The sequence below is a fragment of the Pocillopora verrucosa genome, chromosome 1 (genome assembly GCF_036669915.1).
Source record: "Pocillopora verrucosa isolate sample1 chromosome 1, ASM3666991v2, whole genome shotgun sequence".
Classification (NCBI taxonomy): Eukaryota; Metazoa; Cnidaria; class Anthozoa; order Scleractinia; family Pocilloporidae; genus Pocillopora; species Pocillopora verrucosa.
The window spans coordinates 29,141,830-29,158,890 of NC_089312.1; the positions used below are offsets into that span (position 1 = coordinate 29,141,830).

A 17,061-nucleotide genomic window follows, 5' to 3' on the forward strand; every position below is an offset into this window, starting at 1 on the left:
TTGTAGCTGTGATAAATTTTACACTCAAAAGGTTGTTGAGCTGAACGATTACGATTCGTTCACCTCATTGATAAATCTTTTGGACTTTTTTTTATCCCTAGGTAATTTAGAATCTTCTGGTGCGAAAGGCACCATATTTTGGAAACTTTCCGGGAGATAAAAGTTTGTTATACGATTATATTGCTTCTCCTTGCTATTTCCTGGGCCCTTTTTTTCTTTGGTTGACTAATTATTTGCGTGGTGTGAGGTCAACAAGTTTTGTTAATCTCACCGTTTGAGTTATAAAGTTACTGAAGAGTCTATTGCTGATCAAAAAATTGATATAATTGTAATACTGAGTATTGGGTATGTTAAAGTTCCTTGACAATCTTATAAATCCCCAGGTTTTTTGTTTTGTTTTTTTATTGTTTTTGTTTTTGGTTTTGGGTTTCCTTTTTTCATTCCTTTGCGATCGTTTATTCATTTGAGTCAAAATATCATTAAAAACTCAGAACCAAATTATCAATGATCACTGATTTTGCTGATGTGGGAAATAACCCATTTGGCGAAAATTTGCATTCAATAATGACATCTCCCGGCTTTTAAGGCGCGTCGGTATGTCTACAGGATTAAATAATAATACCAAAGAGCATCTTGTTTTTCTTATTCTTTACGCAAGTAATGATGTCGGCAAAAAAAATACGACAGCTCCTAATGTGTTTCATTTATTGTTGGCGAGCCCTCACTTGATATTTAATACTTTTCCGTGGTGTCACCTTTTTTTTTTTTTTTTTCCAGACGCATTTACCCCCATTGAGTCATTTTCCTTTCAACTCGGGAATTTCTTTTAAGTTACGAAGCTCAGGGTTAAATTTCAATTTTAAACTTGTGCTTTTCCGATTGGCGCTTTGTAGAGTCCTTTATGTTGCCCAAGTGTAATTCAGTCTGAAAGCCTTCGAATTTCATGACAGGTTGTATGTTCTTTCACGAGTGCGTCTCCCGTGCGCCAAGTGTAACAAACACCGTCGAGTGATCAATTTTATCAATAGCTGCCAAAATTATTGCCACTTGGACAGATAAGAAATTCCGAGGGGCACAAATTGATCACCAACGTTTTTATTGAAAGGATGACAAATTGTCGGCGCTTTGTAGGAGAAATGAATGCGAGGTCACGTCCGATAGAGAGCGTGTGGTGAATTTGTATTTGATTGTTTTCACTTAAACATTTAATAAGACTGATCCAGTTTTTAGTCGCGAACATTTAATAAAGTCGTCAATTTACAGTCATAATAAACTGTGTTCGTAGAATGATCATGAATTGGCGTCGATATGCTGTAGAAAGAAGTTTTAATTTAAGCATGAGAGCAATGAAGTGGGTTAAAAATAACAAGAAAAATAAGAAGATCATTTCAATTTATCTGAACACCTAAAATTAAAAGTTAAGTCCAAATTTTTTGCGATAAGTTTCGATCATAATTATGCTGCGGATAAAAAGGGTGCCGTCGGGCAGGAAATTTGAAGCAACACTGGTTAAAAAAGGAAAGAATAGCACGGCACTTCAATCTACTTGTTTTCAGCTGTATGCTGGAAACTTATTAACCCACACGAAGGGCAAACAAGTTTTCTTTCTATCATTTTCTGAATAAGGATCACTCAAAACGACGAAAATAACTTGATTATTGCTTAGTCAAACTTCCGATTTATTTCCCTAAGCTTTTCTTTTTTTAAATGAAACATCAGTTTGGAGACTGGAGGGCGCTGTGCTCGCAATTTTTACGCGGATCACTCGATTAATAACAAAACTGTTTCTCGATTGATACTAGAATAATATACTCTGTGAGGTCTTAGTAAACATTTTCTTGTTAATTCAGAAAAAACTCACCTAAGGAGAATAAAACTTGCCAGTTTCCCGATCTGTTGCTGATATGTGATCAACATCTACGTCTGCCCTGGCTGCCTAGTTTATGACTGCACCTAGGTAATTGGAGCGCTTTCCTGAGCTTGTACTGGGGCCTTATAGCCTTGTGGGTACCCTTATGGACAGTCACCAGTTACCCAGCAACAAGGATACAATTCGTGATGTAATTTTAACTTGCAAATTTTACTTAGAAGTTTTTTCTTTAACTGATCAGCTTTAGAGCTTTTTCCCTCCTTTTTTGGACGATGTGGAACCAAATACGTGACGTTTAACTGAACTGTTATTGACTTCAGCTTTGTGGCTTGAGAAAGAAAGTTAAAGAGCATTGTAAAATGTGACAGTCCTTGTTATGAATTCTTTTAGGGGAGACACTCATTCTTAAATTGCTTTCTATATTCTGTCTCAGTTTATTCATCCATCAACAATCTAATAAGCTGGTACAATCGTGTTCTTAATTAAAGTACTTTTACATCATTGAGTATTTCCACGGTGATATTACTAACATTGGTAAAAGTACTTTCACTTTTTTCCTTATATACTACAGCCCTGATCGAGAACATAACACAACGACGCCGCGCCGCTTGATGTCTGAAACTCGGAACTGTTTGGTTGTACGTTTTATTATGTTTAATGCAGTGACGTGGAACAACCACGACTCCGGCCTTTCCCACCCTCATCACGAAATTTTTTGTCTAAAGACAGAATGTTATGTAATCTTATTAACCTCTGATAGCAGTCATCACGAGAATAAAAGGAAATGATCAACAGTTAGGAAGGAACTCTTGATTGCTCAACAAATTCTCCTTGTCAGCACCCTAAAGGATGTATAGAGAACAGTATGGAGAATATGCATACTGATGTTAGGGTGTAAGGTGTTAAATGCGCCAGTTATCTTTATCACGATAGTCTGCAAATTATGTTCCTTATTTGTAGCGCATTTAGATTCCAGCTCTCTTATTTTAATCGGCTTCTTACCAAGTAACTTTTAGTCGTTAAGTATGCGAGAAATTTGAAAACAAAAGCAAAAATACAACATCGAATTAACCGAAAAGTTCTTCTCGACTCCGTAAGTGCTAACAACAACCAATCATGGCCTCTTAAGAAGGCACTTTATATGCATCCGTAAACAATTTATTTACACTATTGCGACGACGACTGCTGTTTTGAAATCAAGCTTAGCATTCTTACATGCTGACTTCCCGCTGATCTAAAGCCAAGTTATCTCGCAGAATAACCTCAAATTTTAATTGAGAAAGCTATCGCCCTTATTCCATCCACAATGTCTCAATAGGTCAGAAATAAACCAGACCAAGGAATTAAGAAAAGTCGATAAAGGAAAAGAATGTAAAATTGAAGAGATTCTGATACAAGTCAAATTGATTTAAATAAAGTAAGTTAACCCACCATATTCGCCTTTAGCTTTGCGCCATCAAACCTAAATTGAATTTCTCACTCAGCTCCACTTCTTGATAATTGAGGAACTTTGTATATTTTAAATGTTGCCGCTGTTTTCATTATTTTGTGCGCCTCGGCTGATTAATCTTTCCGAAAATTTTATTATGCCCTTCCTTTTAAAGTCGAGAGTTGAGAAACCCTGCTGTCAGTTTAAGGCTCAAGCCAAGTGCTGCCTCAGGCGGTTTTGAAACATATGAACTTTTGACCGCTGAAGTTTATTTGTGAAGAAAAATATCTAATTTTTAACAAGAGAATTGTGTTATCAAAATGCAATAAAAATTGCCGAATTGCTCCTTAATAGTTGTTTGGAGAACAACATTAGTTCTTTGGAAGCGTTGACACGATGCCATTGTAAACAGACAAAACTATCGTGATTAAGGCCGTTGTACCTCTGTTAGTTTAATAAAAACCAACGCCCCCAAATAAATCAACACCGGCTTTTAATTAACACTCAGCGATAAGTGTTTTTCTCTTGAGGTAAGAAGTGCTCTCTGCTTTCAAAATCTCCCACTAGGATCCTCAAGGATTGTACGGCTTCAAGACTTTGATGAAACAATCTCGTTTCAGTTGCTTTTTATAGAAAGATAAATGAGGATATTTTGATAAGTCTTAACTCGCCTATGATTTCAAACCATAGAGGATCGCGTGTTTCGCCAAAGATTAATTAAAACCACTCAGTAAAAACGGAAGAGCTTTAGGACTTCAAGATGAGTAGTTGAAACGTATCGTATAGTATTACCAACACTAAAGTAATAAGTTCAAATTCTTTTTTATGAAAATAAGGGATATTCTCTCCAGAAAGATCTGCGTCTTGTTTTGGCAAAGCTTAATTTATGAGTGTGAATTCCTTGCGGGACAAAGATATAGTTGAATACAAAAAGCTTTGTCAATCACAGAAAAAACGTCAAAACAATGAACTATGATCTTGTTAACCCTACTAACGAAGAACAGTTCAGAAGAAATCATGATTATAAAAAATATAAAAAATAATAATAATTATTGTAACTTTTTCACTTAATGTTTTCTCACCAGTTGTCACGTGGTTTACATTTTTTTCTGATTAGTTTGTCTTCTCTCGGTTTAAATGCATATTTGATCTTCCTTGTCAGAGAAAATCGAAAAATTGATAACATCTTTCCTCTAAGGCTTTATATCTAAAAGGCAGCAAAGGAAATTAATGGTCTACATGACGTGTAACCGCACCCGACCCGCTAAATGCACTCGAGCCCGGCGGTTCACCTTCTGGATGTTTCGTAAATTATTACGTTGGAGACCTTAATTACGTGTTACGTAAAAACGCTACCTTAGTGAAGTGAGTTCCTCATCTACGACTCACTAATAAGTACATCGGTTTTGTTGAGTGATCAATTAATTCAAGTTTACATGTTATCTTCTATTTGGTTTACTTTGCTCATACCTGAAGTTTTAACACTGAGAGTTGGGTGTTCAGTGTTGCTTCCTTCCAAATTAGAGTACTTGGATGTTAAGCCCCCTGATCTGTGATGCTACTCTCGATAATAGATCTACAAGGGAAAAACTGAAATTGTTAGGGTTTTTACGAAACTTAAAAGCTATTCGATGCTAAAAGGTCACTTTAAGTTTGTAAATGTCTTCAGACACTTCATGCCACGGCGAAAAAGATGTTTTCAGCTGCAACCCACTTCGCGTTTATGGACGAGTTCCAAATTTTCCCTTTGTTGACCCTGACACGTCCCCTTTAGTTATACCTTAGTAACATTCAAACGAACCTCCTTACGACCTGAACTTCACAAGAGATTCATTCGGTTTACACGACATCCCAGCAACTTCTCACTCCTGAGCTCAGTAGTTAAACTTGTTCAAAGATTTATGACTTCAGCTATCAACAGTGTGTTGTAATTATATACATAAATATCGATATAAATAGGTTTGACCCTTCGTCACCTTTTTATAATTTACATGTTTTGTTTATCGTCGTGGTGGATATGTTTTCAATTGCAAAGGTTAACCAGATCAGTTTATGCGACCGACGGAAATACGTAACCGTGTGGCCGTAGCACCGACAAACAATTGAACATTTGACAAGGCGAGAGTCAGTGCCTAATGGTTCTCGCTTCATTATCATGACGCCCCAGTTAGATTATGCTTGTTCTTTCCACGTCATTTAGTAATGTCAAAAATTTATGATAATAATCGACAAAGTCAGGATTCGGCCTTGATAATCCTTAAAGGATAAGAATGAAGATAACGTCGCGATGTTATAATTTCAACGATTTACCAAAATGGAACAGACGCGATAAAATCGGTAATTTCATCCTCCTTTAAAAGATCCTTTGTTTCTTTGTTGACAAATGCATTCTATCCCACATTTTTGAACATAAACATCACTTGCGAAACTTACCTCGTGGTCCTTGCGAAGGAGAAGCACTTTGGGAAATCTGCAATCAAATTTCCTATCGTTCATATGAGCGCGGTTGTTTTCTAAAGTAGCTCTAATTCAGCAAACTGAATGAAGAAACACACTGCTTCTGTACTTATGGTGAACTAAATCTGCTAAAATCTCTCGACTGTCTCAATTTTATGGAGTTCACTACTGTGTTACCTGAAGATTTGGACGGAGAGAGTATAACTTGTCGCCGCGCTAAACTAAATGCACTTTTCCAATAGGGTTGTTTTTAAAAGCTTTAGTCTCATTAATTTGTACTTTCATTATCTTCTTCTTTTGTGATAGCTGAAGTTTTATGAAGCGAAACCTCTTTTTAATGACTTAATTGCATACCATTTGTAAATCGGTTCCGGTCGAGGAAGGAATCATTTTTGGATCAATTTCGTTCCTTTCGCGGGATTGTAATCGATCACAGTTGGGGGTTGTTAGCTTTTAGTTTTTATTCCTAGAAAAAATTATATTAAATCTTAATTTTGGTTGAATATGCAATAAAAAAAGCGGCTATTTGATAATCTCTTTTTCGGTCCGAGCAGTAAGCGAATTATCTCAAGTCAAGCCAAGGGAAGTTGGGCTTAAGCTAAAAATTGCTGTGGTTATTTCTTATTTTTCTGCCACCAAATAAGTCCACGAGACTGAACTAGGAATTGCTATGGACGAGTATCGAGACAGTTCTAAACTTAAAGTTCAAGTTCCCTGTATTTATTTATCTCGTCAGGGCGTCATGATTAAAAATGCAACTTCAAAATGCACCTTAGGCCTAAAATAATGCTGTGCGCGCTGATTAATTCTATATATCGCGTTTTCTGTCTATACCAATGCCGAAGTATTATTTTATTTGATTAGCACTATTGCTATTCTTAAAAGATATGGTTTTACTTACTGTTTATGGCCAAGTGAACATCCAAATTCAATAATATTCCTGTTGGCCCTTCAGAGTTTCAGTCGACTGTGTTCAAAGGTGTCCTCACGTGCTTTCGCAGTCGCTTTCTAATCAACATAAAAATCGATTATGAAGTCAGTTACATTTCACAGTCAGTTACATTTCTCCATGAGAGAAACGATTTATTTCTTCCATGGTAATCGGGAAAAGAATACTTTTTGTAATTGACGAACGATCGAGGAAAAACAAGAACCACAAGTTTTCTTTACCCAACGTCGAACGAGTGTTTTCCTCGACGGCAATGAAAGAAAAATAATAATTTCCAAACCAGTTTTCATGCGTCATTAGCATACTATCTTTCTGCCTTTCAAAATGAAATTACCGTTAAAAGGGCAATTTTTTTTGTATTTTAATGGTATAGCTGTAACTATGTACAGCGCAGTTTATGTCGTTGATTTTTCCAATACTTCTTTCAACATCATATTTTATTTATCTAAGCTCATATCCGCGTACTTGGCACTGTTTATTGAATGATCACTTCCTGTGTCTCCATTAGCTATTTTTACGAAATATTACCAACTCTCTCACATCCGGAGAGATTAAGTTTCTTTGCGGAGTAACTTGCATAATAATGTCGAAGTTCATTTTCTTGCATTGTTTGGTTGGCAATATTTTTTGTTCACGCAATTATCTTATTGCATGAAGAAAGGAGCTGATGTACTTAAAATGTTAATGATTTGAGTACTAAACAGCACATTGCAGCCACGATGCTTTCCGAGAAAGTTTCCGGCATTCGCTTATCCCATGCAAGGAAAAAAATATATTATATTTGCTCGCGGGGATCTTGTGAGAGTTACTTATGAAGAGTGAAAAACTGCAGCTGATTTTTCTGCGAATCGCACTGCTCCGACATTTGCGTGTTTGCAGTCCGATGCAACACTGTGGCGAGGGATTCCGAATATTTAACAGAATTAAATTAGAAAAAGTGGTTAACTTTATCATTGTGTCAAAAGCTCAAAACGACGAGAGCTTCATGCAATTATTCTGCAAGTGTTTATTTCATCTAAACTCTTACGTATTTCAGAAAAAAAAATTATTAACTTTTCAGCTTATGGTGAAACATACTTTGTTTACATCTTTCTTCGCGCAATCTGTTTTTGATGGTTTGTGCGGAGGCGTTAAATCATTGTCTTAATTAAAAATCACACCGATTTGTCTGTCAGTAATTTAAGTTATGATGCTTCTTTTAACTAACCGAAAATACCTAATCCAAATAAAGTGAAAATTTCAAAGGAAAGCCGAACTGAATAAAAACTTTGTTTTCCAAAGTTTTTTTTCCCCAAAGACATAAAAGACATGGCGACTTTCTTTTTACAATGTAATGCATTGGTTAGACAACTAAGAGAGTTCAATAAAATATTTTTAAATAATTCACTAATAGATCGTGTTTGTCAGTAGTAGACATCAACAGTATTTCACCTTTAAGGTTACTTTGTCGTATTTTCTCTTCTCCAGTTGCTTTTTAAAGGATCACAGCTATCCACCCTACATCCGTCTAAGTTATATTTTATGGTTGCCTTGCTTTCGTGAGACCCATTTGTCTCACTGAATTCTTTTAAGCTGAAACTGGTTGACGCAGATGAACTTAAAGAAAAAAGTTGAAATATACATTTTTTGATGAGAAAATAACGTCGAGTGAAAAGGTTTTCTTTTTCGTAGTAGCAGTGATTTTCGTGACATGATTGTGATTATTTACGCACGCGGTGGTTAGTCCCCCATGTAGCCTATGTTAAATTATACATTTAGTGATGATCGACCGCAATTTACTCAGTATTAAACTGTTAGCTCTCACGAACATAAACAAAGGTGGTGTCGACGCGAAGAAGCTTTTATTGTCAGTTTTTTTTTGGCAAGCTTTTTTCTTTTCTCTTGATAGCGAGTATGAGTTGCTTGTTTTAACTCGACATCAAAGTCTAAATGTCGATACAATTTTTTTTTTTTCGTGTGGCTGGTGATAGGTGAGCTCTGGCGACGTTTTGTCTGGCCAGTCTCCAATCCTTCGCTCATGCTTGCTGGGTAAACCAGCAGGAAGGAAGGAGATCTAGGTAAAATGTCTTAAAGTAAAAGGCTTGTTTACAAAAATATAACACCCCAGCTGATAGCCCTCTAATATTAGGATCTACACACTGCGTCAATTGATGTCTCACTGAATACATTTAGGAAACCTGCGTTAAAGAGTTGGGTATAGGATGCTTCGTCTATTGAGCTCTAGCTGTACTCGGTTTGCAACTTATCATAAACTGCGTTTATTTCGCATTTCTTTTCTTTCTAGTTGACCATTTAAGAATCAGGAGAAGAAACTTTAGTTGTTGCGTGAGAGGTTCAGAGGCTCAAAGGTTTTTTTTATTTTTTTGTCGCAATCTCAAAATATCTCCGAGGGGCTCGACCACCAGCGGCGATGATACCAATGGAGATTTTAATTCTGATTGTTCTAAGCGCTTACCACCCTATTTGCCCTTCTCAGATTTAAATCATGGCTCTCATGATTTCATTAACTCATGCAAACTTGAACTCATTGATTTGCAAGGTGAGGGGAAGGGGTTCTTTCCCTGTAAAGTTGTTAGCTCAGGGTTCTAATTTCTGTGGATAGTCTTCAAATAAAACAAGTAAGGAAGCACAAAAATAAAGAAAACAAAACTAACCAACTATTTAGCACGCAGGTTAGGAAAACGTCCGTTCTACGCAATTTTAGTTCAATTTTCTCTGTATCATATTTCATTAGGCGTTCCTGAGAAGAACAGAGTGACCGAGAGGGATTCGGGACGAAACATTTCGTTGCTGAAGATCTCTTTCCCAGTCCCTCGAATTGGAAAGTTATATGATGACAGCAAGAGAGATCGAGCAAGCGTGTAGCGTTCGGTGCAACACTCCTGTGAATATCCATTCTTTATCAAATATAGCTTCCGGGGTGGAAAGAACTGAGGGAAGAAAATTCCCCGCTTGCTAAAGAACATGAAGTAGTGGAAGAGGGGAGGGAGAGTAGGGAGTGAGCTTCAACACATGACCGATGGGTAAGGCTGGACGTGGATTGGAGCCGTGGTCAAAGAATTACTGAGGCTTACTTCTCTCAAGTTTGATGAGGAAAAAGTGTTCAATTAACCAGCTTGCTAAGCTCTTAAGCGGATCGACGTAAAACGTTATTTAGCCAAGAACAACATTTCTATTGTGAGAAAACTTACCATTCAATGGTGTTGAACGGGCTTTTCATCTATTCAGCGATCAGAATGTGATGTCTGATGATGAAATCGGGGCCTTTTTCGGGGAGCTTTTCTTGCACTGATAACTGCATCCCTCTCACGATCATTCACTCAGTTTTTAGAGCCCCGGGATAGTTTACTGTTGGCCTTTCAAAGATAATCCAATGATCTCTTTTAGGATAATATGATAAAGCCTCGGCTGGCTTTGACAAGTTTCCTTCATTATCATATTGTGCTTTATTTTGTGGGATAGAGGATCCTCATCGTATTTATAGCAACATATCATTTTTCATCATTTATTTTATTGTAAAGGGAGGGGATTTTATCCATTAATAGCATCACTACTAAATCGGTTTACCATATAGCATATATCGACATATATGCTATATGGCTGTGAAACAGGGAAGATCACAAAGACCGATGAAAGAAAACTGAACAGTTTCCAATGCCAATGCCTAAGACGGATACTGAGGATTAGGTGGCAGAAAAGAATGACAAGAGAGTAGTTTAAATGACAGAGGTCAGGGAAATTAGCTGCGAGGTGCGAATAAGAAGATGGAACTGGTTAGGACACGTACTCAGGAGAGAGGGTGTGAACGAATGTTTTACGGAATTTACGGCATTGGGGTGGACACCAGAAAGTCAAGTGACGAGAGGGAGACCAAAGACCACTTGGAGAAGGATTGTCGAAGGAGACAGTCAAGGCGGGGTGGAAGAGCTGGAATGTGGCTAAGGTGGCGGCACGCGATAGGGGTGGTTGGGCGGACAATGTGACGGCCTTATGCACCTACTGGCGCAACGAGCGATGATGATGATTACTAATTCGGTTTGATTAGTTTATTTTTTTGTTTATTTTTTTTGGCGTGACTAAGACGTGGAAAGGCGAGAAGATTAAGATCGGCTGTTTTTACAGGTTTCATTTTGTAAAAGCAAACCTTGTTTAGATAAGTAGCTCTAGGGTTATGCGTGTTCTTCTATTCGTGTTCGTTTACATCAAACCATGGACTAAAATGTCAGCTCTGAATTTATAAACTGTATTGTAGTTTAGGCGGAAAGAGTCAAGGACACGTCGTGATTTATATATTTAAATCGGGTTCAGGATGTGTTTCAAATGCTCTGCATTGTAATTAGTGAGCTGCGAATGGATTTACATCTGTTTACAATTCTTGGGAGGTTTCAATCGCTGAAAACTGCAGTTGAGCGTCAGCTCCTTTTCAAAAGTGATTCAGTGTTTTACATCATTAAATTTGGTTTTGGTGCCATAAAATCATTCCCGTAGACAGATGTTAGTAAATGAGGCTTATTGTTGTATAAAATTACAAAGGATTAAGCCACAGGCATCTCAGTTGCATAATGATTCATCGATTGGCAATCTTTGAAGAAAAAAAACACTACATTTCGTGATGGAGTGGCCTTGGATTATCGAAGAGGAACTCAGTATTCCCGTGATCAAGATATTTCCGGAGTTTTCTTCACTTTTTCGTAAAGTGACACGAGCGCTGAGCTGGCCTTCATAACTTTTCTGTTGTATTGCGTTCTCGTTTGGAACCTGTTCAACTCCATAGCGAGATTTTTTAAGTCTTATGATGGCTGTAAATTTCACGCAAATTGAAGGTTAGGCAGGAAGAACTACTGCCCCGAGAAAACGCGTAAAGGCAAAGGAGACCATCTTTCAACAAGAAAGCGCAACATCTTCCAGAGAGGAACTGCAAATCGTTTTGATATTCTACGAGGAAATGATGATGATATTCGGTCGCAGAGGAATTGCTTATGGGGCGGATCTTAGACTGATAGATAAATTTTGCTGCTGAAAAGTTAGAAAAGGCTGGCTAGATTTGAATATTGACTGTTAGTCTTGTGAAACTATCATACAAAGTTGTTAATTGGTTATTTTTTATATTGTTTTTCTCGCTAATAATTTTTTTGTGTCATTTAAAAGCTTGAGGACCTGAATAGATGTTGTAATTTTTTATCATGGCAAGAATAAGTCGAGTTTGTAGCACTGCTTTTTAGATACCGAAGATGAAAAATGCATCCTTGTGTAGACGTTTCTCTCTGATTAACATTCAGAACAATTCTTTAGTTCAAGTAAACCAATCAGAATTATTAATTTCCAGAGAAACAGTATCCTTTGAGATGATATTTGTTATATTAATTTTTTGGTCCTTTATTATCTCAGACAGAAGTATCCGGTAGCAATATAACAGATGGCGTTGATAGAAAATTAAAAGTAAAAACAACCGCAGAAGAAAACCACAGAACAACGAGTCACATGGGTGGCATCAGCTTTTGAATATGGAGGGTGCAAACGAGCTCAGAGTCCTAAGGTAATTTAGTGTTAACAACTGGGTTGAAAACGTAAATTAGCCACCGTAAAGGGTAAAAAAGCTGACGTTTCGAGCGTTAGCCCTTCGTCAGAGCGATTAGACGAAGTCTGTCTGTCCAATCGCTCTGACGAAGGGCTAACGCTCGAAACGTCAGCTTTTTTACCCTTTACGGTGGCTAATTTACGTTTTCAACCCAGTTGTTAACACTAAATTACCTGCTATACTCTCCCACCGACGCAGCACCACAGTTTCTCTAGAAACTTACCCCTTTATTCAGAGTCCTAAGGCCTTCAGTTTTGAATTAACAAAGCTCTCAGAATTTTCCGATAAAGTTAACACCTGCGTATAAGAACTTAACATTTAAGAACCCGAAAGGTTAAAATTTCCCAGTTGAGCACCCCTCTTTTATGAACCATTCCAGACTAAAATCTCAATACAGGTTCTTATATATTTTGAGGATGTAAAGTTTGTTCAAATTTGATACTGTACATCGCATACAATACAAAAAGATAACAAAGACTAGCCAGAACACCGGCAGTGTTATAAGACCACAATACTGTATTGTCAATATATCTATAGCTGTGCAACATATCCGACTGTGTGTCTAAGTACACCATGCAAAGCGGGGCACTGTGAGGCTGGCATACAGCGCAATATCACACCCACACCTACCAATACAAGTTATTTTTTTATTAAACAAAAATTAAGAATGTGATTAAGAACCTTGGTAGCCTAATTTCACGGTAAACACCATTTATATTAGAACCTATGGAGGCTAACTTGAAAAAATCTAGGTTCTTATATGCGGGTTTTTACTGTATTGGATTATTCTTCAACGGCAAAATTAATTCATACTGAGGCATTTATCTTAGTAAATAAGAGATGAACATTGGAGGTCCTTCCCAACTTAGCGGAATGAATTAACGCTACTTGCACGAGATCTAGTCGAGGGGACAAGGTACAGAGCTATATCTATTGGTTTCATTTAAAGTTCTGTTGTTTGTCTGATTCATCCGTTCTATTTTTGTGACGCAGTCGCATGATTAGACATGAAAAGATGAACACTCTTTTTACCATCCGTTGACTGCGAGACAATGACGCTTATCTGCCAAGCACAATATTTTTTTTAACCGGTAGAGCTTCTATACTAGTGATCTTGTTCTAACCATCAGCTTAGTTGGCGGGGCAAGCGTGTTTTAAATAAACTTTTATTTACTTAGTTAATTACTATCTTGTTTAAGGATGGTTCTGCCGACACTAAAACACTCAATCATTGCAAAACTTTCTGCACGTCAAATCCGATCTGGGTTTTCACGCTGGTGTGAGTCCAACCGGTAGGGCGGGCGACTGTAAGGCAGTGCTCAAGAAGGAAGGTTTTTTCAGCCCGCCTGTGCAGCTTTATTGAACACATCTGACAATGGTACAAAGGTGACGACACTCGGATGAAATTTTGGAGAATTTTATAGCCTACCTCTCTGGACACTAGCCAATTCAAAATCAAGAGTATAACGTCCTAAATTACCGACCAATCTAATCAGTGACCAGAAGAGTCATGTTCCAGTATTCTCTTCTCCAGTAATCCCTTCCAGGTAATCCTTTGTGAGACTGAAGGTAGTCCTCTGTATTTCGGCATAAAATTCGCCGTTTCGTGTGGTTGTGGTGACGGTGTGTACTTTGCCTTAAAATATTAAACAAAAATTAATGAGATAAGAGACGGCTTATCACTTAGATCAATCCATTTGCGAAGGGTATTATTTGTTGACGTACTATGCAAGGATTTTTATATTCTAATGTAATTAGTAATGTTAGTAAAGAGTGGTCTTATGTCCGATTGATCCAATTAGATAGTTGTCTTTTATGGCCAAAACTCAAGGTGCGAAAAATATTTCACAATTTGGATTTGTTATCTCATTATGATTCTTCCAAATAACATTGTTTGAATTGTGTTTGCGACACCCCGTCTGAATAACATGAATAACCCCTCACTTCATTTTCGAGCTGTTAAGTAGCCGCAAAAGAAATAATTCCTTTACATTTTGACGGATTTCAAAGAGGACAAAAGAGGAATTAAATCAATTTAATCCTTCTGGGATATATTTCTTTATTTGAAATGGATTTTGAAAGAAAAATAGAAAGCAAATTATCCTTTCAATTGACGAATAAGGCTTTGGAAGCAGTAACTGCAATAAGGTCAGGTTTTTAGAGTAACGCTCTCAAGGGACTAATGAGGCAATTTATTATATTAACCTAATGATCAAAGCCGTAAGTCGTAATACCGCATGGTAAACAGTAGACGCATTCAGATTATTTTTGCTAAACAATACTTTGGGAGAAGTGTTAAATTTATACTTGACAAGTGAGCCATTCGCTTGCGTTCCTCGGGGTCATGTTTGTAAGAAGCGCACGAGAGACCCCGTCGGTGGTCTCCACGAGGGTCTTGAAAACACATCGTATGAACTCAGTGGAAAACTTTCGACTACAGGAACGAGTGAAAACAATCGACTACGAGAGTCAACATAACTATTCACAAATATCGGACGAAATCGATGGTGTTCGCCAAAACCTGGTCAAAATCAAAGGTGTGAAGAAAAATGTTGGTGTAAGCGTGGAAAGGAGGAAGCTTCTGCGGGATAAAGGACTAAGGATTTTGCCTTCCAAAGATAAGACTAATGCAGAATATTTTACGGTGCGTTCATCATGCGGAAAGGACATCAATATACCTTGTTCGGATTTTTATGACGGAGACACTCTTAGGAAACAGCTGAGTATCGATAAATTGAAATCGTTAGCGGCACCAAATCTTGACGCAGAAAATTCGGACAATGAGGAGCTAATTGATCGCTCCTCGGCTGAAACTCGAGGACGGTCTCACAGCTTATGGAAAGATTTCCGTTACAGAAACATAACGCCTCCTTTAAGGCCAGGTTCCAGGAGAAACTTTAGGGATGTGGAAGATGAAAACTCTAAAGATAAAGAGAAACTGCTTAACCTCGACGACATCGGTAATATAGAGAGGAAGTATGGAGTTTTGAGACCACAAACTGCGCACCTGAAGAGAGATAAGGAGATAGTTCTACGGCCAAGGAGTCGCACATGCCCAGGTAATATTCAAGAGAACAGAGGAAGTACTCCGCGCAGAAAAATGTCGCGTAAAAGTTCTTCGACAACCGGAAATGTTAGGAAGAAGTCTCGTGGCAGTGATTCTGTAACCAGCGAAAAGAAAACTGACGAAAAATCAGCGGACCTACAACTGGAAAGCGGACTACGAACAGAAGCGAACTTTTTATGGGAAGAAAGCAGTGATAACGTTGTGTTGGAAGAGACAATTTCTCTGGATCTGAAGCCTTCGTTAAGGCCAAAAATACGTCCCAGATCTATGACTGTTGCTTCTATGGCGGGAAAAAAAGGAATTTCTGGTACAGTTGCTGACCTGAGACGAATGAGTTTGGAAAGTAGTACAAGTAGTGTTCACCTTCCACCTGCTCCATCGAATGGAAATTGGTTTCATTCCAAGTCGCCAGAAACAAGCCCTCGAGTTCCGAAGAAAAAAGTTGTGGCTGCCAATCATGTAAAGGAAGAAAATGATGAACCGGATGGAGACCAACGAAAGTTTTCTAAGCTTTCAGAGAGGAAAGTTTCGTGGAAGGACTCTGTTCACGATGCTAGCGATGAAATGGACAGTGGAAAAACCAGAGGCGAGGTTACTGATGCTTCCCTGCCTTCTAACGCAGCATTAAGGAAGCCGAGAACAAACGGTGTACTAAGCGCCGCTACACGCGCGCAAAGCGCTCCCCAAGGGCGTCCAGGCCTGTCCCGTCATCAAAGCTCGACATTGAAAAAAGTTTCAAAGATAAACGGAAGGCGGAACAGCGCTGAAGATTTTGTCTACGACGCAAGGCCTGACAAAGCACTGAGTAAAGGCTACATGACGATGCAGATGACAATCGGTGGTAAGCAAGTCAGGGTATACGTACCCAAGTTTTCAACCAGCGATTGCATAGATGATGTCACGCCAGCGGAGAGGGCTCGGGCCAAGTCAGCTCTAAAAGCTGCTGGAGGGACTGGAAGGAAACTGACTGCTAAAAACAAATAGCTGATGTCTCAGACACTCCAGACGGTCGACCACTTAGAACCGATACTTATTGCGTTATAAAAAATAGTATCCATCCGCCATATGAAAGTGGATGTCACAACATATAAATCTAAAAAAAGACCCTCATATAAAGAGATAAAGCTTTTATGAATATGTACAATTTACATTCACGGCACAAAATATTACCTGCATAATGTACAAATTTACAAATAATAAATGAACACTATAGTTGTAAGCTCTGGTGTATGATACTCTTGTCATATCAATTTTTCCTCCTTTTTGTGGATCGCAGGTTGCTGTTTTGGTTTATTTTTTCTCGCACGTGGTTCCACCTTAGTACACGCTAACGCGTAGATTCGGAATAATCAACCTTGAATCGTGAAAGGGATGAATCAGATAATTATATGGTACTTGTCAGCTGGCATACAATAAAAAAAATCACTAAGTTTTCAAACACTTTTCAGGGCACGTTGTTGAAGTCCTAAACGTAATAACTGTCCTAAATTTAATAAAGCCCTAAATGTAATAACGTTCGGTCCTAAATGTAATAAGCCTCCTATGCAATCGTTTAACTGCGCTAACATTGAGATGTTAAAGTGACAGCTGTTGCACCAAAGAATCCTCTGACCGATATTTATAGAATATTGCGGGCTCACTGATATTAATCAGCGGCTTTTTATTTGTTAAAGACGTAGGTTGAGAAGCATTGGCTACAAAACCTTATTCT

General features: G+C 38.0%; 2 protein-coding genes and 1 pseudogene across 2 annotated transcripts in view; 1 reads left to right on the forward strand and 2 right to left on the reverse strand.

The window, feature by feature from the left end:
* Positions 1-135, reverse strand: part of LOC136279093 (heat shock 70 kDa protein 14-B-like) — a 10,961-nt pseudogene extending 10,826 nt beyond the window's left edge.
* The window catches only part of LOC131780881 (histamine H2 receptor), a 37,079-nt gene extending 31,114 nt beyond the window's left edge, over positions 1-5,965 (reverse strand). Inside the window, 2 exon segments of the mRNA XM_059097481.2 lie at positions 4,770-4,875; positions 5,733-5,965. The gene's annotated coding sequence lies outside the window, so the exon portion shown is untranslated.
* Positions 5,966-14,627: 8,662 nt separating this feature from the next.
* On the forward strand, positions 14,628-16,499 carry LOC131780932 (uncharacterized). The gene has a single exon (XM_059097557.2). The coding sequence runs from the start codon at positions 14,628-14,630 to the stop codon at positions 16,332-16,334; it is 1,707 nt and encodes a 568-aa protein (XP_058953540.2). The 3' UTR covers positions 16,335-16,499.
* Positions 16,500-17,061: the final 562 nt, after the last annotated feature.

Excerpts from the sequence above, each read along its gene's own strand:
- LOC131780932 (XM_059097557.2), top strand. The coding sequence starts at position 14,628 with ATGTTTGTAAGAAGCGCACGAGAGACCCCGTCGGTGGTCTCCACGAGG.